The 22,793-nt window shown below is 37.1% G+C and overlaps 1 protein-coding gene across 11 annotated transcripts in view; it reads right to left on the minus strand.

The window, feature by feature from the left end:
* Window positions 1–437: 437 nt before the first annotated feature.
* The window catches only part of LOC149918847 (uncharacterized), a 207,405-nt gene continuing 185,049 nt past the window's right edge, over window positions 438–22,793 (minus strand). For 6 of the 11 annotated variants that reach the window (XM_090134792.1, XM_090134791.1, XM_090134787.1 and 3 more), the window contains 3 exons: window positions 5,605–5,669; window positions 2,496–2,700; window positions 438–1,023 (listed from right to left, as the gene is read on the minus strand). In XM_090134792.1, the coding sequence (XP_089990918.1) occupies window positions 1,000–1,023; window positions 2,496–2,700; window positions 5,605–5,669 (294 nt within the window). In that variant the 3' untranslated portion in view covers window positions 438–999. Of the gene's footprint in view, window positions 1,024–2,495; window positions 2,701–5,473; window positions 5,670–22,793 lie in introns of all 11 variants that reach the window. The other 5 variants (XR_016463927.1, XR_016463930.1, XR_016463928.1 and 2 more) reach the window with 5 other exon arrangements.

The raw sequence follows: 22,793 nt of genomic DNA on the forward strand, positions 1-22,793 counted from the left end.
CATAAAACATCACACTTCATTTGCCCTGGTGCTCAGAGAATTATTCATTTAGTGATATTTCCTAATGTGACTTTAATCTCATATTATTTGATAATTTAGCCAACATGTTCTTTACATAGACAATTTTATGAGATAAATTCAAATTATAAGCAGCAAGCAGCAATTAAGACATCAGCACTGAATTGTATTTGATAGGTGGTCATTCTAAAGGACTGTCTAGCTAATGTCTTTATTATTCTTCTCTCTCACCCACATATACACAAACTTCTTTCATTAGCTTCCTGCATGGTTTTGAAAGTGCAGGCCTGAGAAGTAACATGAGTTTAGCAGTCCCTGTGCAGACTTCCAGCCATTACAGGAGCTCAAGTTTCACTTGTTCCCTGCTCTCTTTGAATAGTGACAATGAATCATGTCAACTTGTGCAAGATGCCAAAGCAGTTTTGTGGTGCCAATAAATATTCAGAGGAGACATGCTTCAGATAAAGACAGCAATTTATTTCAAACAATGATCTAAGCAGGGTTCAGACCTAGAGGTAAGAGGATGTTGGACTAATTTACTGCATATCCTTCATCTCGTCAATCCTGGGAATATGAAGTCATATTTTAGGAATGAGAATTAATATTTTTTTCACTGATAATAATGCATGCTAGCCTCATCCTGGCATCTTTATAACTAGGAACAATTCATTGGCTTTTGTTAGAGTACACACGCACAACACTTTCAGGACAGCAATTTCTGTTCTATTAAAATAGAATCAAACTCTCTCCTTCCTTTTTTATAACTCTAGTTTACATTCCAGGATTTAAATAAAATTTTTCTTTCACACTGGACTGTAGATACTGGTCAACAGCCCTGGTAAATTCCCACAGCAAGGTATTTTGGAGTTTTTTTCTCCTTCATCTTCACATCAGATCATTTTAATTCCGGCAGAGACTGAGCGAAGCAATGCTGATTTCCCCAGATGGTTCTGCTTTCTTAGAACCCTGATGGAATGACAATTACAGCTGTGGAGATAGGCAAAGCTGTGAAATAAATGATAGAAAAAACAATAACTAGATTTCACTGGCATGCACAAGCTAACCGAAGCGATCATATGATTCATTATTGGCCCCATGCACAGTGCTGCCAGGCATATCTTTCATTCTTCATCAGATATCACTAGGTCTCTTCTAGACCTCTTTTCTATGAATCCAAAATGATTGGCAAATTTCTAAAGTAAGAAAAATGCTTTTCTTCCAGACTTCTCCCCTGTGACAAATAGGGTGTTATCAGAAAGGGAAAAGCCATTTACTGGATTATCAAAGATGCTACTTCTTGCTATTTCCTTCAGGAACACGTGAAATTCTTTTTAATTTTGAGACAGTTTAGCTGCACTACTGATGGGAGTGGAGTCCCCTGCATGATATCAGAAGCCAAAACCAAAAGCAGAGCCAGGTGACTTATGGATAGGCTCTGGCTGTCTCACAGTAACTGACAGCACTGAATAAATATGGACAATATTTGTTTGAACAGGACTGCAATGCCTCAGAACAGCTTATGTATGCTCAGTAATAGAAAAACAGCAGCAAATCATGGCCATCAGTAGACATTAAGTAAAATACATTGTTTGGGTAGGAGAGAGTTGGGGAAATTGTTGTTTATACTGAAGTTTTAGTTTCCTGTGAAGTTGCTGATTCAACACCTAACTTGTAACAGCTCTTTTTATTTGCAGATATCCTGGGATAATGATAGGTAAGGCTAGTAATCAGCCCAGCAGCTGTCCATGAGATCTTCTCTGATTACGCCTATTTCTTTCCAATACAAGACTTTCTGTGAGGTGCCCATTAGCAGCACATTTCACAGAAATGAGAAAGTGGCCTTGCTTTCTTCCCACACCTTGATGATGCACAAAAGCAGCTAAACAGGGAGAGCCTGTGGCAGCCAAGTTACCCTTTAAACAGGCAAGTCAGCAGAGACTCAGCCTAGCAGACATCCATGTGTGAAGCATCTGCATAAAGCAGGGCTATCTCATATCCCCCACTGACGTTAAACTCTTAACTAGAATGTGCTACAATTTATCCTACCCTCCAGCTGAGCAAATGGGGGGGGCAGACCACTCCTGGGATTGATATTATTCATTATTATTTTATAATACCTGCTGGTGTTATTTTAGCAGCTGCTTGCATGAAGGAGTACCTAAAAGCCAGACAACCTCTGTGGCATCAGCACAAGGCACATACACTGGGAACAGAGAGCAAGGATAGAATGATGCTGGGTATCTGTGTCAGTGCTAGTATTATTACCTCACTATAACATACATGCTAGTATCATGCAATTTCTATGAGTGGATAACTCATAAATCAACCAAGCTAACCTAAAGTTAGGCTTAGTTTTTGGGCATGCTTGTTACCTGCAGTGCAATGGCAGAAGCTTCAGCTGAGAGAACTACTAAGAGCTCCAGCAGCATTGCACAGGATAAAACCTGTCAGCAGGAGAAATACCAGCAAATCCTTACCATTTTTACAGTGTCATTTGCTCTGCTTCTGTAAAGTGTTCTCCAATGTGAGGCCTGGAAGAGGGAGGCAATAATTGAGGTAGCTGGGTAATTCAGAAGATCTCTCGACTGCTGTGCTCCTACTCTACTCCGTGCACTCCAAACCTCAGAACTGGTCACAAGCAGGTGCCAAGTGGCATGATCAAACTCTTCTTTTAGTAGTGGCCTACAAGAGAAGAAATGTGAAGATAATTGATAAGAAAATCATCAGTGATCATTTGTAGTATTATAAATGACAGGGTTACATGCTGTACACTTTCCTTGACTGGGGGAAGTTGCTTTCAGAGACCTAATTCTGATACAGCATAACACCAAATTTACCTAAAGTTTTACAAAAGTTACAGAACTCCCACTTGGATTCTCTCATTTCCTTCAATCCCTTTCCCTTCTATTCTATCTCAATGTCCCACTGTTCTGCTGCACACAGCACTCCCAATCCTCCACTGTTCTGCACTTAAATCCCTTCCCCACAGCTCCTTCCCAGTCTCCCCATGGACACCAAAACACCAAACTCAGCACCTTGATACCAGCACAGAGTTAAGGAGATCTGTTCTGCAAAATGTCCAGGGTCTCCAGAATGTCAGAGTGTCTTGGGAAGCAAAACTGAGCCCTTTCCAACAGTTCTGCAAAATTGGAGGGTGACAAAGGAATCTGAAGACTCTAGAGTCTGGCAGCTACATCACTGTTGTGGGATATGTGGGAAATGGCTCTTTATTTTTCCTCATGTTTATCATCACAGACAACATAGTCAGAAACACAAGGGATCTCCCAAGTTAGTTCCATGGTTTTAGATGTACTATCTTTCCCTTGGGGAAGAAAAAAAACACAAAATCTCCTATCTGTGAAATAATGTAATTGCTCCTCACTCCATTTCTGTAAGTTAGCTCAAGTATATTTCTGCTAAATGTTTTTAGCTTTATAAAGCAGCATCTTATTAAAATCCCCTTATTAAAGTTTCCTTTTGTCTCATGAACATTCAGCTTGGGCTGGAAAGAAAACAGTAAAATCAGTATATTCTAGCACTTCAGTGAGTGGAGTCATCTGCAGAACAGTGAATGACTCTACTGGTAAAAGCATTCACAATTAATACACTATTGACATAGCCACTGTAAAATATTTAAATGTTTATTGGCATCAACATCTATTATGAAATCAATATTATTGAAGTTACTGTAAAAATAACTGAATTTCATTACATCCTAAATAATTACTGTCATTGTAAAAAAAAAAAAAAAAAAAAAAAAAAAAAAGGTAGATAGGTATTTACATGAAATAACGCTGCAGAAGAATATGCAGAAGAATAAGCCAAAAAATCGACATAAGGACAATATAATTTAAGACAGGCAGGGTGTTAATTAGAAGACAATATTTCTGATGAGTTAAACAGATCAGATCAGCATGGACATTTTCATTTAATCAAACATTGCAATTGATGCCATGCAGATTACTTAACCTGTATCCCAAATGCAGAACAGAACTTGTCCTGTTTTCATGTATGTTTATAACTTGTAAATTATATACTACAAGGACAAAACAAATGTTAGATACTGCGATGTGTGTGCATTTTGCTGTGACCTAAGATAGGTCATTCAGTGATGAAATGATTCAGTGTTAAGAATAAGGAGCAATCACACACTCCAAATTCCGAGTGCTATCAAACCTCAGCCTTTTCTCTTTCCTTTCTATTATTTCTTCTCATCTGATCTAAACATAGTGTCTTTTTATATTGGTTTGTATGATTTTAATCTGATTCCAAAACACATGAAAAAATTATATACATGATACACTGGGCATATAATGGGACTGTAAGAGTATTTGTCATCCCTTTAATAAAAATACGGTGAAAAGCTAGAACATCAGGAATCTTATTTTAGGTCCTTGTTTTAGGATAGTTACAACCATTCCAGTTATTACAGACTTCACAGAGAAGATACAACTTTCTTTCCTTATCAGGTCACAACAAACTGCTGAACATCTAAACCTCTGCTCTCTGCAAAAAGACACAGTAGATACATACCGAGATTATTAGCACAGATACTCCACTGTGAGGGTTGCATCCAAATAATCTGAAAATAAGTCATACATGCCTGCTTTTCTCTAAGAGCACAGCTTTAGCAATGAAATTTCCTACTGCTTTAGCATACAGGTCTCTTGAAATTTCCTGCATGCTCCTGCTTGCTTTCATTCCATAAATACTTAATAGATGGCCTTTAAGTTGAACTCTGGCTGATTAGTTTTGAGGTTTGGTGGTTGGTTGGGCTTTGTTTTATTTTGCTTTATTTTGGCAGTTCTACTCTCCTTACTGTAAATACACCACAGTGAAAAGTTTCTGAGTAAGAAGAATGATAGTCTGGAAATTCTTATTCAAGTAATGGTATGAATACCAACAGTTCTGCTTGATTTCTCATGGAATATTCTACTCTACAGACTGCGATATTATTCCAGCTGCAAACCTACTAGTATCTCGGAAATCATGTCATTGCTGCATCTACATTGCTTCTGGTACCAATGCTAACTACTGCAGATACAGTTGGTGTACCTCTGCTGCTCTAAGCTGACATCAGGGACCTAACAAATTCCAATCACAATGGGCATTGAGGAGCAGGGGCTGGATTTTTGTACTGTTTGATATCATCCAAAACTCAATAACTCCAAGAATTCACGAAACACTGTTCAGCTTGCAAAACCACTTCCTAAAGCTGTGAACGTCTAGGTTCTCCATGGAATACCATATTCCTTTAAAACCTCAGTCTTTTTGTTGTCTTTATTGAGTCTAAATTCTCAAAACATCAGTTCCTAAATTCTAAATTTGCCTGATGACAAAAAACAGAATAACTCCTATGACTGAGGAACAAGCCCACTGTTCTCTTTCTGTTTCTGTGTACCCTCTCTATTGTTCACAAATATTTCAAACTTTCAAAGAAGGAAAAAAGAAATACCTTTGTGACATGGGGAGACAGGCCACATTTAACAGGGGAATAGAAAATTTATTCCTCTAGTGGAAGGTACAGCTGTAGGTTCATTATCATTATTTCTTTCTTATTTTATGCTTTTGAAGAAGTCTCCTTACAGGTAGCTGGGAAGCTGAACATGAGCCAGCAGTGTGCACTTGCAGCCTGGAAGGCCAGTTGTATTCTGCATCAACAGAGTGGTGGCCAGCAGGGAGATGGAGATACGATGGTAAAGGAAAAACGCAGTGAGAGTAAAAAGGAAAAGAACAGTAAAGAAGGTTAAATATATAGGCAATGGAGTGCAGTGAGAACATTGCTGTTTTACTTGATACTATTATAAAAACTCACACAATCAAAGATCTAGATAAACAAACACACCTTGCATGAAGGCTGATTATACAAAAATATTGATGTAAAATTAGCAATTTTACCTACTACTCTTATGTTAATGAATACCTACAACACTGCAAAATTATTTCACATCTCTTATCAGCAAGACACATTACCATCATTAGAAAATACACTGTAAGAGTTCCAATGAACTTTTCATCCTTATTTTTATCATATTTTTATCTTGTCTTCTAAGTTTACTTTTATTTTAGTACCATTACTCCGCTCTGATTTACTCTAGTGCTTTGCATCTGATTGCAGAGCCACTCCAATCATATTTTCCAAAAAATTAAAGCCCCCTTCCAAGGAGTTTGGTTGCATATTATGACACAGTGTCATGCCACACTTGTTGAGTTATAACTGAATCACAGGCAACCAGTCGTAGCCTGAAACAGTTAATCATGAAGCTACACAAACAGGCAACATGAAAGGAAAAGGAATTAAATGTACACATTGAAATTATATTTCTTCGACTTGATACGACTCAACTCTCAAGTCTCTGCTGCACATCAGCAGCTAGCTAGTTGATTCAAACCCTTCTTGATTACAATTTAATTATAGGATTATAAATGTGATGTCATTTAGCATTTTGACAGTCAAATTAACCAAATACATTGCTTAACACATCAGCTTAGAGTGGTAAAGTTGCATGCATGAAAGACAAATTATACTTATCTCAAGCGTTCGTTATAGAGCATGTTTTATATCTCTGAGGTTTCAGAAGACACTCAGAACAAAGTTCAGGACTTCTTTTCTTGTGGTCCCAGGTCTCCTTGAAAAATCAGGGTTAGATTTTTGTCTATTCAGGGCTAAATTTTCATAGTGAATCCTGCCCTTTCTCAAAACTGATGAGAATTTCCACATCAACAGAAGTGGGGATGTGTGAGGATCCCCTACACTCTGAAGGAGCTCTTCACAGTCCAGAAAATAGACCACTGGTGCTTCTCACAAGCGAAGGTCTCCCGAAGTTCAAAAAATATGCTTAATTCCAAGGACTGGTGAAAAATCAGACAAATGACAAAATTCAGGTCTGGGGCCATGAGAAAACACCAAAAAGGAAGTAGCAGGATGGCACTGTTGTAGGAAAAGTGTTGCTATTCTGACCTTTTTGTGTTTTACACTGGTTCCATGCTAACCATAAGGTTTCTGTTTATTCACTGTTGCTTCTAATCAACCAAGTTTGAACTCTGCTACCCAAGTCAGAGTGGATTTAAGGTGTGGAGGTACAAACTGACAGGAATTTTGGTCCTTAGGACAAATTCTAGATACATCTTTTAAAAATTAAGGAAGCAAGATGCTATTCAAATACTGAATTTTGTTAGGTCTGCTTTTTCATCTCTAATATGAGGTAGAAATGAGAAGACTTGTAGCAACTTTTAGATCTTAATTAATGGGTCCAAACCAGGAAACACCGCAGTCTGCTGAGCAGTGCTGATAGACACACACTGAACTAATTACAAATATCCTTTAGATGAGCAAAACTTTAAAACTGCCATGGATTTAAGCCATATTGTAAATTTAATTGCAATTATTCACACACAAGTGGAATGAGCCATTTCCCCTTTTCTAGTGAAGTTCATTTATCCTCTTTTAATGCCACGGCACATCGTTTGGCAAGGACTGCTGTTATTGCAACTTCATCATATCATTTCTGGAGAGCAATCATTTTGGCACAGCAATATATGAGACTGTACCATATGGCATTAGCATGTTAAGGGGATAGGATCTTCTTCTTTCCTCTTCACAATGCTTTACATATAAATATATATCTTCTATGAAATAGCGCATTTTTTTCAAGACTCCAGTCATTAAAAAATTCCCAGGCCTTTAAGTCTGAAGTCTTATTACTGCTATGTCTGCCAATGCTGAAAGTTAACTTAAATTTCAAGATGTTAAATTTAAATTTTCATCCAAAGTAAAGATTTTAATTCAGTGAGTTTCGTATCACTTAAAAAGGTAGAAACAGGAACAACAAAGGTGCGCAAGTCAGATCACCATCTTTCAAGAATCGTCAAATAGCTTGATCACCAGTTTCTGGATGACATCAACAGAAACTGAAAAGAATGTTATATATGAAAAATACTTAAAGTTGTTCAGTTTTGGCACATACTTTTATAAATCTGATTCATTAAGGAAAAATAATTCTGTGTAATCTAGAAGTTCTGAAACTTTAAACCTTCTACCAAAAATTTTTAAGTATAGAAAACTGTAAATGATAGTTTTACAGACTTAAGACACACTCTTGACATAGAAAACACACAAGAAGATTACTCTGAAGCTTGTGGAAGGGAGTAATAAAATGGAATATACTGTAATTACTTCACCAGAAAAAGCGTTGACTAAAGTAATTCTGGACATTTCTGGAGTAAAAAGTACACTGCAAAATTAGGTACTAGTTTGTTTGAGCAGAGAAGAAAAATGAGATGCAAGAATATTAGAACACTGATCAGGGATAACAAGGAAGGACCCCAGCTGCACTGAGAATGAGAGTGGTAAAACAGCAGAATAACTACTATAACAGTTTTGTATTTCAAAGTTCTCCTTCAATAGTTTATTTAATAAGGAAATTGAAGAAGAAAGAAAGAAAAAAAAAGCAAGAAAAATTCTGAGGTAGTAGAAACAAAACAAAGCCAGCTAGAATAAACAGAGCAGAAAGCAATAGAGACCTAAAGTTCAGTGATTATATACACCATATCAGGAAAAAATACCTCCAGGCACAGAGAGGGGAAACAAGAACACAAAAGAAAGGGACATGCACTGATTAACTACATCTATTCAGCAAATAGCTTGATATGTTTCACTCCGTTTGCCAAGTCTTAAGACTTAGAGGAATTTAGTACAAGAGATGAGAAGATCCTCAGCTACATGGACTTACATCAGCCAAGGAGCTGACCCAATACCTTGCAATGTAAGTCTCTCATCTTGCTGTTACAGACTGCTCCATGACACTATCTGATATACACGTCTCTGAAAATGAAAACTCTGTACAGGATGCTCCATATGGAGGCTGGCTGCAGGAGCTCCTCTCTCACTCATCTCCCAGAGCAATGGAAAACAAACATTCTACTTCAAGGAACAGTGCATTGTATTTCCTGAGAAGTTTTCCCTCTCCGACCGTGCCCTGCTGACCATGCACTACATGGCTAGTGAGGCCTGTGCCAGAGAAGTGTGTCAAGATATTGAAACTTGTTTTTCAGGGGAGAACTGTCATTTTGTTTTGTAACTTTCCCCATTCTAGAGGTAGTTGGTAATGTTCCCGTACAATAATGCTTTTTTTTCAGACTATGTATAACATACTGTACTGAACTGTATGAAAGGACTCATTTTCCCCTTGTTCAAGTTTCAGATATGAATTACATTCCCAGACTTCTGTTGGATTTGTGACATAGCCCCACACATGCAGCTTGCTGACTCAGGCACTCACAGAGCTCCGAAAAGTAGAAGGATGGGTTGACTGAATGCACCATAAAAAGTTCTATGAAACTGATGGATGAAAATTAATATCTAAGTGCTAAATATTGAGCAATTTCTTAATTATTCTAATCAAGCTTTTAATATCCTTAATTAAGTGTCATTTCAGAGTATGATTTGAAGTTGCTTTTTCTACACTAACTAAGCACTTTAGACAGGGTCCCACCAAGCCCCATATGAGACGATCATTTAATGCACCATCTGCCTTAGCTTCTTTCAGTCTATTCCCTTAAAGGCTTTAATCCATAGCTGCAAGCCAGGCACCTGCAGTCAACAAACTTGTGCTTGAATATCACCTACAACCCATCATTTCCTCATCCTTTGATGGTCAGAAAATACATGTAACTTGCTTCTAATGTGATCTCCTTTTAGATTTTTCTTCTGCTGACTCACTGTGTTTCTTTACAGGAGATGGCAAGCAGAGCCTCTTTATCATAAGTGTCCTTTGATCCTGCTTTCTGACTTGCCTGTCTCTCCCTCGTTTGTTCAGTACACCCTGTGAGTGCCCTTTGATCTCATGCACTCTGGCCTCCCTTATTCATTCTTCCAGTACAAAGGAAGCTGCCTTTTCCAAATTAATAGGTGGACCTCTTCTTCTGAAACCCATACATTTACTAGAACTTTCAATGTTTTAATGTTGTTTTGTTTCTACAAGCTTTAGTTTTTTACTGGCACATTGGATCACTTTGCACATTTCCCTACACCTGAAGCATAAGCTTTTTTTTTTTTTTTTTTTTGGTAAAATAATATATATTTCCTTTAAAATGTTCCTTTGTATATAATCTTCAACTTGTGGGATTTTCTTTACACAGACTGTTCTGCACCAACATAGCTCCACAAAGATTGTTAACACTTAATGTACTCAATACATTAATTCTCATTTATTGGTAGGCAGTTTGAGGATTCCCTTATTACTGTTCAGCAAAATCAACCCAACTTAAAACTTAAATCTGGAAGTAAAAATCCTTCCACAAGTCTCCAAATTTCTTTATTTTATTCACAAAGATTGAAGAGTAGACAGGCCAGTTCTCTCTCAGGGAACCCTGAAGGACAGGTGTGCCTCCTGCCTGTGTACATGATGCTTTTGATGCTTTCAGCCTCTCCCCATAACTCCCCACTGCATCCATGATCCCACAGAAACCTTATTTCTGGAGGGACAGGAAGAGGAGCTGAGGCTGCACTGTGATTTTTCACTCACAAAATGCAGAACCATAATCTAAAAAATTTAAAAGTAATAAAAAATCACCAAAAAAAAGAGACATGCACTGTCTGGACCTTGCTGCAAGCTCTGAGACAGATGGAATGGCAAGAAGTGTCAGCACTGCACCCTCTTTTTCCTTCAACTCTTTGGGACTAAGTCCTTCCTATGCTGCTTCCCCTTGATGAAGTACCTCTTCCTTCCTATGTTTTTTTTACAATTTTATTTGCAGTATCTCAAAAAATACCATAAAGTCCTGATAAATCAGTGCAAAACAACCAGCTACACATCCCACAGCATTTGAAAGCTCAGTTCTCCTTCCTGGTGATGACCCAATAACATCATCCAGTTCAGATGTGCATTGTGGTGTCCTATAAAAGTGGCCCCCTCAAATTATGCTCAGTTAGTATTTTCCTGTACCAGCTCTTCAGTGCATCTGCTACTTCAAAGGGGAACAAGTACCTTCTAACATGACCAGCCAGCTTCAGCTTAAGGCCCTGTAGCTGCTGACTGTGGATGAGAAACCTGCTGCAGGCCATGTGACTACACAACTTATCTTTGACATTTTATATAAGCTCCATTTCCAAATCTCAGTCTCTCCATGCACTTGACTGTTTCCTCCGAGTTCATTTTCGCCTGCTTTCCTTCATCATGTGCAGATACCTAGCATAGGCTAAAGCCTGCAGCTATTGCTGACCTAAGAAAATATTGAACTGCCTTGCCTTCAGTGCTATCCTGACTTAGGTAGAGACATGCTGTTTTCTGGCATTTTTTAAAATTCTTTCTATACACAATGCAGTGTATGCTAAGTGGTGCTGCAATTCAAGCCTTTCCAAATGTAAGAATCTTTCCATCCCTGGCTGTTCCCTTGTTTTTTTATTGACACACAGCTAAATTCTGTTGCCCAATTCAAAAACTTTTTGCAGCCTTTAAAGTCAGCTGAAAGTGTTAAATTCTAATTTGTCAGTGCCAGGAAGCATAAAATCTCTGAGTCCTTTTTTAAAAAGCATCTGAGGAGATGGCTCTCAAACTTTTGTGTGCCACATACTTACTGTGAAGTCTGACAGAGAAAAATGTGTGTTGGCAACACTGCTTAATCCACATTGAAAAAAAGAAAATTGAAGCCATACTTCTAGCAAGATTGGTTAATGATCAATAGCGACAGGTAGCTATAAATACAGTAATGGAGATCCTCTCATATTCTCTCTCATCCTCTCATGCAGCCCTCCCATAACTACATTTCAGGAAAATGAATTTGTTCTGACTCCCACTCTGGGCAAGCTACCACAAAAATAACATGAGATTGGGAAAAGAAAAGAAAAGAAAAGAAAAGAAAAGAAAAGAAAAGAAAAGAAAAGAAAAGAAAAGAAAAGAAAAGAAAAGAAAAGAAAAGAAAAGAAAAGAAAAGAAAAGAAAAGAAAAGAAAAGAAAAGAAAAGAAAAGAAAAGAAAAGAAAAGAAAAGAAAAGAAAAGAAAAGAAAAGAAAAGAAAAGAAAAGAAAAGAAAAGAAAAGAAAAGAGAAAAGAAAAGAAAAGAAAAGAAAAGAAAAGAAAAGAAAAGAAAAGAAAAGAAAAGAAAAGAAAAGAAAAGAAAAGAAAAGAAAAGAAAAGAAAAGAAAAGAAAAGAAAAGAAAAGAAAAGAAAAGAAAAGAAAAGAAAAGAAAAGAAAAGAAAAGAAAAGAAAAGAAAAGAAAAGAAAAGAAAAGAAAAGAAAAGAAGAAAAGAAAAGAAAAGAAAAGAAAAGAAAAGAAAAGAAAAGAAAAGAAAAGAAAAGAAAAGAAAAGAAAAGAAAAGAAAAGAAAAGAAAAGAAAAGAAAAGAAAAGAAAAGAAAAGAAAAGAAAAGAAAAGAAAAGAAAAGAAAAGAAAAGAAAAGAAAAGAAAAGAAAAGAAAAGAAAAGAAAAGAAAAGAAAAGAAAAGAAAAGAAAAGAAAAGAGAAAAGAAAAGGCCAAAGAAATTTCCCATGAAGAGAAATACGAACAGCTGTAATGATAAACAAAAACAGCCTAACCCATCTGTAAAATAAGAAAAATGCAACGACCATATTTAGAGTAAAAGAAGAAGGTGCTCCTGAGGAATATTCTCTGTTGGAATCTTAATATCTGTAGAATACCACTCTCAAGAGATGAGAGGAGACAGAAGTTTATGGACAGTCTGAAAAGCACTTTTTTTTCTGGTAAAATGCCTAGAGGTTCAGCCACTAATGGTTAAAATTCTGATTTTCCTGAGCCTATTTCTTACTTATTAATGGGATGTTCCCAGAAGCACTCCCAGGAAGAGAGGAACCATAATTCTACCTGAAAATGTCACATTTTTTGACTTCTTAAAACAGGCAGTCCAGAAGAAGGGGCTGAATTTCAATCACTATGAGGAAAGGCAAATACTGCTTTCAAAATAACTAAATCATTTCTCAACTGACAGCAGAGCAAATGAGAGATTGAAGGTTCTACAGTTGCTGGGTTAACCACACTCAGCAGCAGCCTCTTGGACTGGGAAGACCCAAACAAGAACACAGCAACTTGAAGAAGTTTCTTATTCAGAGCCAAAAGAAGTCTGATGGCTTCCTGATGTAACACAAGCGGTGGGTTCACTTGAACTACTGAAGTCACTGGAAAGATTTCATTCTCACTGAGATATTTTGATGTAAATTCCAGGTCTATCCAAGAGTATCTCACTCTCTCACTTCAGCTGACTGACCTGGCATTTGGCATGCTACCTGGACATAGTTTCAGAGTGCCTGTGCCTGGTCACTACATTGCTACACTGAGCATTCTCCTATCAGGGATACACAACTCAAATTTCTTAATACAGCTCACCTCGTTGTAAATGTATTGTCAGGAGACTTTCATGTCCATATTCTTAAATTACAATGGGCGTATTTCTTACTTATTCTATTAGATGAACGATCATGATTTCATTCAGCATTAGCAAGGATGTCAGTTCTATTTCGGTGAGAGTCTCATTAATTCAGGGTAATTTATATAGGATTTTAAATGTGTTTAAGTAGTTTCCTGCAATGAAAGTGATTTCTAAGCTTCCTGGAGTGATTATATGTTCATTATCACTTTGTGCATGCTTTGGCATGTTACAAGGACTCCACCGTTTCAGACAACTACATTTGGAAGTCTGAATTTAAAATGTGGGAATATTAAGTACTCGATACACACGGATCTGCAGAATCAAGACACCTACTCTGAGCACTCTTAGACATAACTTAAAATACAAGAGAGCATACCAGAAAGCATACTGGCAGTAACAGTTTCTCAGTAAAAGAACATACCTCTACACTTTCAAAAAGAAAATAAACACAAACAAATAACAATTTTGCCTGTCTTAAGTGAGCTATAAATCAAACTAATTAAAGGAAAACTTCATTAACCATTATTTTTTGGCAAGATATATGTGTAACAGGATAACAGTCAAGGTAAATAAATGCAGCACATGTAAATTGCATACGTATATATTTGAGATATAGTAGAACTGACTAAGCAGAACTATCAACACAAAACGAATTTGCACAGTTAACTAAGAGCAGATAAAGCTCAAATCTGTATTTATTAATATGAATTAAATTAAAACATAGTACCACAAAATTGCAGGGTTTAGAAGGGACCCCAGGAGATCATCAAGTCCAATCCCCTGCTAAGCAGTTTCCTACAATGGTTCACACAGATTAGATCTTGAATACCTCCAAAGAAGGAGTCTCTACAATCTTTTCTGGGCAGCCTGTTCCAGTGCTCTGTCATGACAGTAAATAAGTTCTTCATGCTTGTATGGAACTTCCTGTGTTACAGTTTCTGCCCATTGCCCCTTTTCACATCACGTGCCACTGAAAAAAGCCTGATCCATCCACTTGACTCCCACCCACTGGATATTTAAAAACTCTTATGAGATCTCCTCTAAGTCTTCTCCACACTGAACAACCCAGGTCTCTCAGCCTCCTGAGATCACCTCCTTCGACATTCTGGCCACTTTATTTTTGATTTCCCCAGGATACCATTGGCCCTCTTGGCCACAAGGGTACACTGCTGACTCATGGCCTACCTGCTGTCCACATGGGCAAACAGAAGCAACATTAGTATCCGAACTATTTACTTTTGCATAAGAAGGACTAAAACGCCTAGTGCTACCTTGAAGACTTAGAAATATTTAAAGCTGCAAAGTTTCTTCTTTGTGGTGTCCCACCCAGACAAGGCTGAGTCTGGTGTCCATCCTCTAAGAGTCCAGAAGAAGGTTGAGAAATATTGCCACACAACCCTCATAAAAAAAAATCCTGAGTCCATTTGAAAACTATATCAATCAAGACTTCTGCATTTTCCACTGGCTTTTGGGCACCCAGAGAAATACAGAACAAACTGTGCATACAAAGAACATCCTGTAAATGTTGTAAGCAAATCTGGCTCACTATAGGAGTGATTTTTCTTCTAGATTTACCCTACCTTTCAGCCTTTAAAATCTGATAGCTCCTAGAAAAGAGGTGTCACACTACCACAGCATTTCACTGATTGCAGAAGTTCTGTCTCTAGTCCTTGAGAAAAACACTTTTTTATTCATCCACATTTAAGAGATGTTACTGCATAGATAATTCTTTGCTACAGTTAAACAGACCAGAGCTCCTTTTCTTTGCAGTCTCCATTTCAATCTGTATTGTGAGTTTCCATGGAGATTTGCAAAGGGAGAGATCTCAGCTATGTCAAATCTGGAGAGCACATTTTCTTTCCAATATTTAAGCAAACAAATCTAGAAAGAACACCTTGCCCTTAAGCTCCTTCCCTTGATTCACAGCTTCAGCCTCCTGCTGGATCTTAGAACAAGTTAAAATCTCTGAGCTTCAGTTTCCTATAAATATAACAGTTCTTCTTTTCTGCCACATTTTGCCATTCTTGTGTACTTCAAAGGTATGATCTTTAGGGCACAGAGTCTCTTACTAAAATTTTTTCACATCACTTAAAGGAAAAAGGAAAAGAAAAAGGAAACATTATTAGTTTGAGAATTCATAAAAGAAGTATTCACACTTGTTCAAACCAATTAATGCCAAAGAGATAATTTTCTATAAGCTTGGTAACCTCCCGAGCTTCTGTAGGATATTTTTCCATTTCTCTCAACAGGTGCAACTAGTGCTTCCAACCACCAGTGATTAGACCTTGTCATCTGAGCATACATATATAAAGTTCAGAGCAGAACTAGCTTAATTATGGTGATAGGTATAATCAGATTCTTCTAAATAAACGATTAAAACAATTAACTGAATTTACAAGACACTGAATACACACAGCAACACTATATTGCTTTCAAACATTGCAGATGATTTGGTTTCTTATTATAATGCTTAGGAGAAAACTATTTGCACTGACAATAAACTAATCTAAGAATTTTGTCTACACAATTTCCATACATGAAAACTGTAAACAGCCAGCACTGAGGAAAAGGGAAGGGAAACATCTAAAGAGAAGTTGTGTGGCAAACATACTATTTTCCAAAGGATTTTAACTCCTTTTTCTGTCTTACGTTCTTTTTGATTTTTGTCAGCATCTTACAAATGCCTTCTCTAAGCAGTTTTTCTATAAGGTTGAATATTAGCACATTTTCACCAGTTGATTTTTTTAAGTAACTTCATCAAGGTAGGATTCAATAAACTGAGCCTAGAGAGCAGTCCAAGATTAAATGCTATGGAAAAGCTTCAACCCAGCATTCTGTCTTTCCCCTAACATTGTAGTACATACATTAAAGAATAATCAGATGGAAAAAATCACTTTATTTCTCATGCTGAAGCTGCTTCCCAGGTTTAAATTTTATGGATAATCCTGATCAAGCTTTAAGTATAAAGTAATACAGAGTAGAGGTGAAAGATCAGTTAAATAGCAGGTTTCATAGTTTTGTGAAATAAAATTTATGATTTAATTTACTGTATGGTAACTGCTGAATCACAGCCTGAACCTCCAATTGATCACCTGAGGCGAGCAATGAAGGCAATTCACCTGCACTGCCAGAAGGGGTAGACCTTGGCTCCACCTCTCCTAGACCCCATTTAAGAGCTGACTACCAGTAGGGAAGGATCTTTTTCTGGACATTCCTCCTTTTAGAGTTTTCCAGCAAGCCCAGGATAAGGGGAAGCCCTCTATCCTTTTTTGGTGCAATAACCTGCTAAGTCAAACTCTCTTGCATATTTCTTAATTATAGCATCTGTATATTCATTGATTATACATTTACTAAGTTTTTGCAACATGTGTGAAATTTACCAGTCAAAAACTATGAAATGATCAATTCCCCTTTTTTCATTTAAAAATAAGGATTCTTTCTCTTCTTTCCTGCTGTTTTCTCACCCATATCTTTTTTCCCTTTCAACTCTATTAGCATATTTTCTTACTGTTACGTTCTCAAGTACATTGAGCTGAGAACAAAAATCTTGCAAGGGAAACATCTGCGGAGTTTTGAGAGAATGAAGACTCACAGCAATAGGAATCTTTCGAGCACTATTTCTCACAAAGGTTCACCAATAAAATGATCGCTGCAGGGCTCTGCAGTTTCAAAAACAAAACAAAACAAAAAAAATGTTAAAACAATTCAGTGTATACTTTAAACTGTAGCACAGTACATTTATTTTGGCATTTAAATCCCTCATTTCCCCAAGGACAAACTGTGTACGTCTCGAGTAATGGTGCCCAGATGGCTCTATGGATATGGCTCACCAGTCAAGTTTCTGCTGGTGCAAACTGGCAAATTCACTGATCTTTCATGCTCTCTTGTAAACTCACAAGCTATTTAATCTTCAGGATAGCAAAGTATTGTTAGTAGGTCCAACAGCCTGCTTAAGAAACGATTTTTCGGTTGTAATATTTGCCGTTATGATTTTGAAATGTACTTTCCAGAAATACACATTATTTATTCAAAATACCTTGCTTTGCAACCATTCATGCTACTAAGCTTGCAAGTGAAAGGAAATCTCCAAGGATGTGAACGGTGCCAAAACAAATGCACGTATTAAGTCAAATAAATATTTGCAGATTTCTTTTCAGCATTCACCAAGCTTCAGTGTCAACACGTTTGCAATCACTGCAATTAGCAGCAAGTGAGACTGCAAGACTGTGATGTAGGGAAATATTCTTAAAGAAGGAAGAGACCTCACTTGACTTGCCAGAATGATGAGGAGATAAACTGGAACTGAACAAGCAGCACATGGTGTTTCTAAGGAGTTATACAAGTTTAGCAGAAGGAGCTGCACCATTAGTTCAGTTAATAGAACATTCTGTTACTGTTAATTTGCTCTGTTGCTGTGCAGAACAAAAGAGGAATATATAACTTTATTTTAAACAGAATTAGAGCCTAGTGAAAGAAGATCATACAAAATAATTACGCTATTATGAGACTAGACTTACTGCCAGAATTGCTAGGACTCTCTCTTCATTGTCTTTTTAATCGGTATGTATATTCAAACATAAATCACCGTATATGGAAAACTGACACTCTCTGACTTCAAGAGTAAGGAGAGGGATTTATTTATGTATTTATTTTTCCGTAAGCGTCATTAATAGGCTACAGGCAGAATAAATTCATGTGTTTATTTTGATCATTACAGAATTCAAAGATGAAGATATCTCCTTCATTTTATCACATCACCTTATGGCTGACTCCATAGCAGTTAAAATATATCTAGTTTGCTTAATGGCATAATAAAAGCAAGAGAAAGGTGGAAAATTAAAAGGGAATGAATATTTTGGCCTTTGCAATACAACTTAAAAAGGCAATGCTCTTCTGGAATTAAGAAGCCATATAATAACTTCATTTTCTCCCAGAAAAAAATGTAATTATTCACAGAATGCAAACTAGAGGAATCATTCAAGTTGGTGTATCTCCTGTGATTTATAGCTAAATAGCTCACGAGTTTTTGAATGAAAGAAGGGCTTTCTTTTTTCTTCTGAAGACAGAATCTTGAGCACCTGACAAGATAGTGAATAGGCAGAAAAAACCTTTCCTCTTATTTTCCTACTATCAATTTACTCAAAAGAAAATTACAACAGAAAGGTCATCACACTGAAGAAAGTAGCTGAGGTTTTTCATCCTCAACAAAACACACAACTTTGTCATTCGCTGTTAAGATCTAGCAGACTTTAACAATAAACCTTACAAAAGAGGTAATTTTTATCTTACAGTCATTTTAGCTGCTGTTTTTCTCCCTTCTTATTCTTTAATTTCCATTTTGATTGTTTAATGAAAGGATGATAAACTCTTGACCTTTAAATCACAGGCTGTCAGGTGTGGCATTTGATAAAACACATTTGATAGGTGTTCTCTGTGATAGAACACCTTGCTGTGAGGTCTCCATGTATTGTATGTTATGAAGTTTCTGGGGACCAGTAAAGTGCCAGTGTTTTGTTGTTGTTTTTTTCCCCACATTTGGAACATTTTCAACATTTTTTTGATACAGCAATTCTGTTGCTGTATGAGTCAATGCAAGTTTGGGCTTTTTGATTGTTCATCCGTATTTCTAAGGTTGCTAATTCAGATCATGATAGCAGAAGGCACTGTTGTTTGTGTCTGGCATTTTTCATGGGTTAATCACTGCATTCTCTTAAAACATTCCAGATTAGACTAGCATGTGTACTCTCAGGAGGAAAACCGTTCTTTAAAATCTTTGAGGATGGACTACCATGCTTGTCAAGTTAAGGAAACAATCATCCTCCTGATTCATGTATTGAATTTCACTTCTGAATTTGTCATCTTTGTATTCTAGCCTCATGAGTTTGTTATTCTTGTATTTTTCTGAACATCCATATAGCATAGAAAATTAATTTATCATTGATTGTATAGTGCATCCATACCACTCCAAGGAGGACAGTGTAGAGATCTACTAATAGCACTGTTGAGGAAAAACAAAACATTGAGTCAGCTGAGTGGCTTTTGGTTCTGGACCTGCTTAGGTCAGTATTCACTTACAGTTGCGGACTCTGGACCATTTGTGACCACAAACACCAATGGTACAGATGATATACCTTCTGTACCCTAAATATTTGATAGTTATCCATGTGCATACTTACATTACATAAATATGTTCAGTCAGATCATTACACTGATTTCATGTCCAGATCAAAATATATCAGAGTTTCAAGACTTTTCCATCCTTGCTTGTCTCTACCCTTACCATTATTATCACTAGAGGAAACAATTTGCAATAAAACACAGATTTCCTTGCTCTTTTCAGCTTAACAACCAATTTAGATCATTTTGCATAACTAATCTTCTCTTTTCCAGCAACTATCATATTCCCAAAACTTGTATCACCTTCGAACTTCACTAGTGGTACACATCTTATTAAGCCAATACTAGAAAGAGACAAAAGGAAGCATTTCAGGCAGGAACTGTTTCTCAATGTCTTCTTGCTTACAATTCAATTTGAGACAAAACTTTTAGATATTCTTCATTCACACATTTTATAACATTTTGATTTTGAGTAATTTTAGTTGTTAATGAGGAAGCTGGGTAGTATCAATATGATATCTCATCAAATTATCACTGATTCCCATTCATCAGGAACAACAGTAACAGATATTTCTCAAACAGAATCACAGAATGGCCTAGGTTGGAAGGGACCTCAAGGATCATGAATCTCCAACCCCCCTGCCACATGCAGGGCCGCCAACCTCCCCATTTAATACTAGACCAGGCTGCCCAGGGCCCCATCCAATCTGGCCTTGAACACCTCCAGGGACGGGGCATCCACAACCTCTCTGGGCAGCCTGTTCCAGTACCTCACCATTCTCACAGTAAAGAACTTCCCCCTGACATCCAACCTAAATCTTCCCTCCCTCAATTTAAAATATTTCCCCTTGTCCTGCTGTAATCTATCCTTTCAAAGAGTTGATTCCCCTCCCCTCTGTAGGCTCCCTTTAGGTACTGAAAGGCTGCAGTGAGGAACCCCACAGCCTTCTTTTCTCCAGGATGAACAAGCCTAGCTTCCTCAGTCTGTCTTTGCAGGGGAGGTGCTTCAGTCCCCTGATCATCTTTGTGGCCCTCCTCTGGACCCTCTCTAACAGCTCCCTGTCTGTCTTGTACTGGGGACTCCAGACCTGGACACAGTACCCCAGATGGGGCCTCACAAGAGCAGAGTAGAGGGGGACAATCATCTCCCTGTCTCTGCTGGCCTCCCCTCTTCTGATGGAGCCTAGAATATCATTTGCTTTCCAAGCTGCAAGAGCACACTGCTGGCTCATGTTAAGTTCTTCCATCAGGACCCTCAGGTCCTTCTCTGCTACTCTCAAGGACTGCTCCTTCCAGTCTGGGATTCCTCTGGCCCAAGTGCAAAACCTTGCACTTAGCTGTGTTGAATCTCATTAAGTTCACTTTGGCCCACCTTTCAAGTCTGTTGAGATCCCTCTGAATGGCATCCTGTCCTTCTACTGTGTCAACCACACCACTCAGAACAGAATGTATCTAGCACAATTTTGTCCAGGTTTAGCATCAGATTGACAGGCCAAGAAGTATCACTCTGTTTTAGTATATCTAAATGCTGTGTACTTGTTTTCTTTTATTTCAGGGAGGTTTTTTTTAATTTCCTGAAAAATCAACATCTATAATCCATAAAAGCTCTTCACAAGTTACTTAGGTCTACAACTACAAAGTATTTTCTTTTTATCAGTTTCTGTTTAAGAAACTGCTGAGTTGCAACTCTCTTTCCTTTTCCATAAAAGATGAGACCTCAGTATCCATTTGAAAGCAGACTCAGTAAAGCACAGGGGTCCACACACATCATGCTATGTAAACCAATGAAAAACTGGACTTGTGAGGAAGCATCTCAGGATTTTTATTTATATATTTTTAGGCTAATATTTTAGTGATGTGTTCACAAAGTTATTTAATTCAGGCTTCTGTTTTTCTGTTTATATAAGCAAAGATTTTAACGTGTTTAAAATGACTAATATCTGTCCATTGGTGAGAGAAATAAGATATTAACCTTGCTTTCATATCCTCTCTCATCAGGGTATTTTTCTCTAATGCACACACTTCTCATGTTGAGTATCTAGATTGTTGGTTTGATTATCAATTTGCAAACATTTACTGACATGTTCCTAACTAATTCTAGTTATCATTCCTATCTTTTTCTACTCAAATTCATGGCTAATTAATTTAGCTATGACTAATAGCAGTTTCAGCATTTGGAAACTGCCAAAAAATTGAACACAATTTATCTGTAAGGTATCAGCAACAGGATATGCACAGTTTGTTGTTTCCTCTTCCTTTTTTTTTTAACTTGATACTGTGATCACTATTTCTACTCCCACAATAAAAACCTCCTCCTCAGGATTCATTAGTACTAATACTGGTAATATCAACCAAATTACTGTCTATAAATAAGCAATATTTCTCTACTTTGTTACCAGTGAAATTAGTGCTAACGTAAGCACATGAAACAATTTTGTTCAACTTCTTTCTTTAGTTTTATAAATGCATGGGTCTGATTTGGATTTGTACTCAGTTGATTCTAGCATTCACTTTCTACTTTCTTCTGTTCTTTAATACTCTCCTAATGTCTTTTTGGCTTTGTTTTCAGAATAATTCCAGCAAAAAAACAGGCCTCCTTCTCACAGTTTCTCCAGCTATCCATCACCCATGTTTTGAAAGGGGTTAGCACACAAAGACTAATCATCATTCTCTGAGAGCTTAGCTACTAATAAAATCCTTCTTACTCAGTGGGGAAACTGAAGGATGATAGAATATGATTTTTGGAATGAAATGAAGTAAATTTTATTCAGCAAATTCTATTAAGTAATTCAGTTTCAGAATAGCCATTGGAACCATAGGGATTCAACAAATATTGATTATTCTTCCACTGATACCAGCCATGCAGCTAGTCATATGATTAATACCAGCATGGGTAAATATTTCTACAACCAAAAAGCTTTCAGTATCTTAACAACAACAACAACAACAAAAAAAACCCTCACATTATTGTGATGGATTTTAATGCCATTCCTATCAGTAATGTCACATACATGAACACAATGTTTTATTTTTTTCTTTTTTTTTAAGCAAAACTAAATAGGCCTACATTATTGAAACTGTTGCACTAGGAAACTGTGGGAAGTCAAATTTCTTGAACAGGGTGGATCAATTATTCTTCAACATATGAGGGCTACTCTGAGAGTAACGTATCTTATTATGTTGGCACACGATGTCAGAGGTGGACATTAGTGATATGGCAGTAGAGTTTGAATCTCCCCACCAATATTCCATTACATTTTGTTGCCATGTGACAG

Source organism: Phasianus colchicus, chromosome 2 (genome assembly GCF_987193195.1).
Source record: "Phasianus colchicus chromosome 2, bPhaCol1.hap1.1, whole genome shotgun sequence".
NCBI lineage: Eukaryota > Metazoa > Chordata > Aves > Galliformes > Phasianidae > Phasianus > Phasianus colchicus.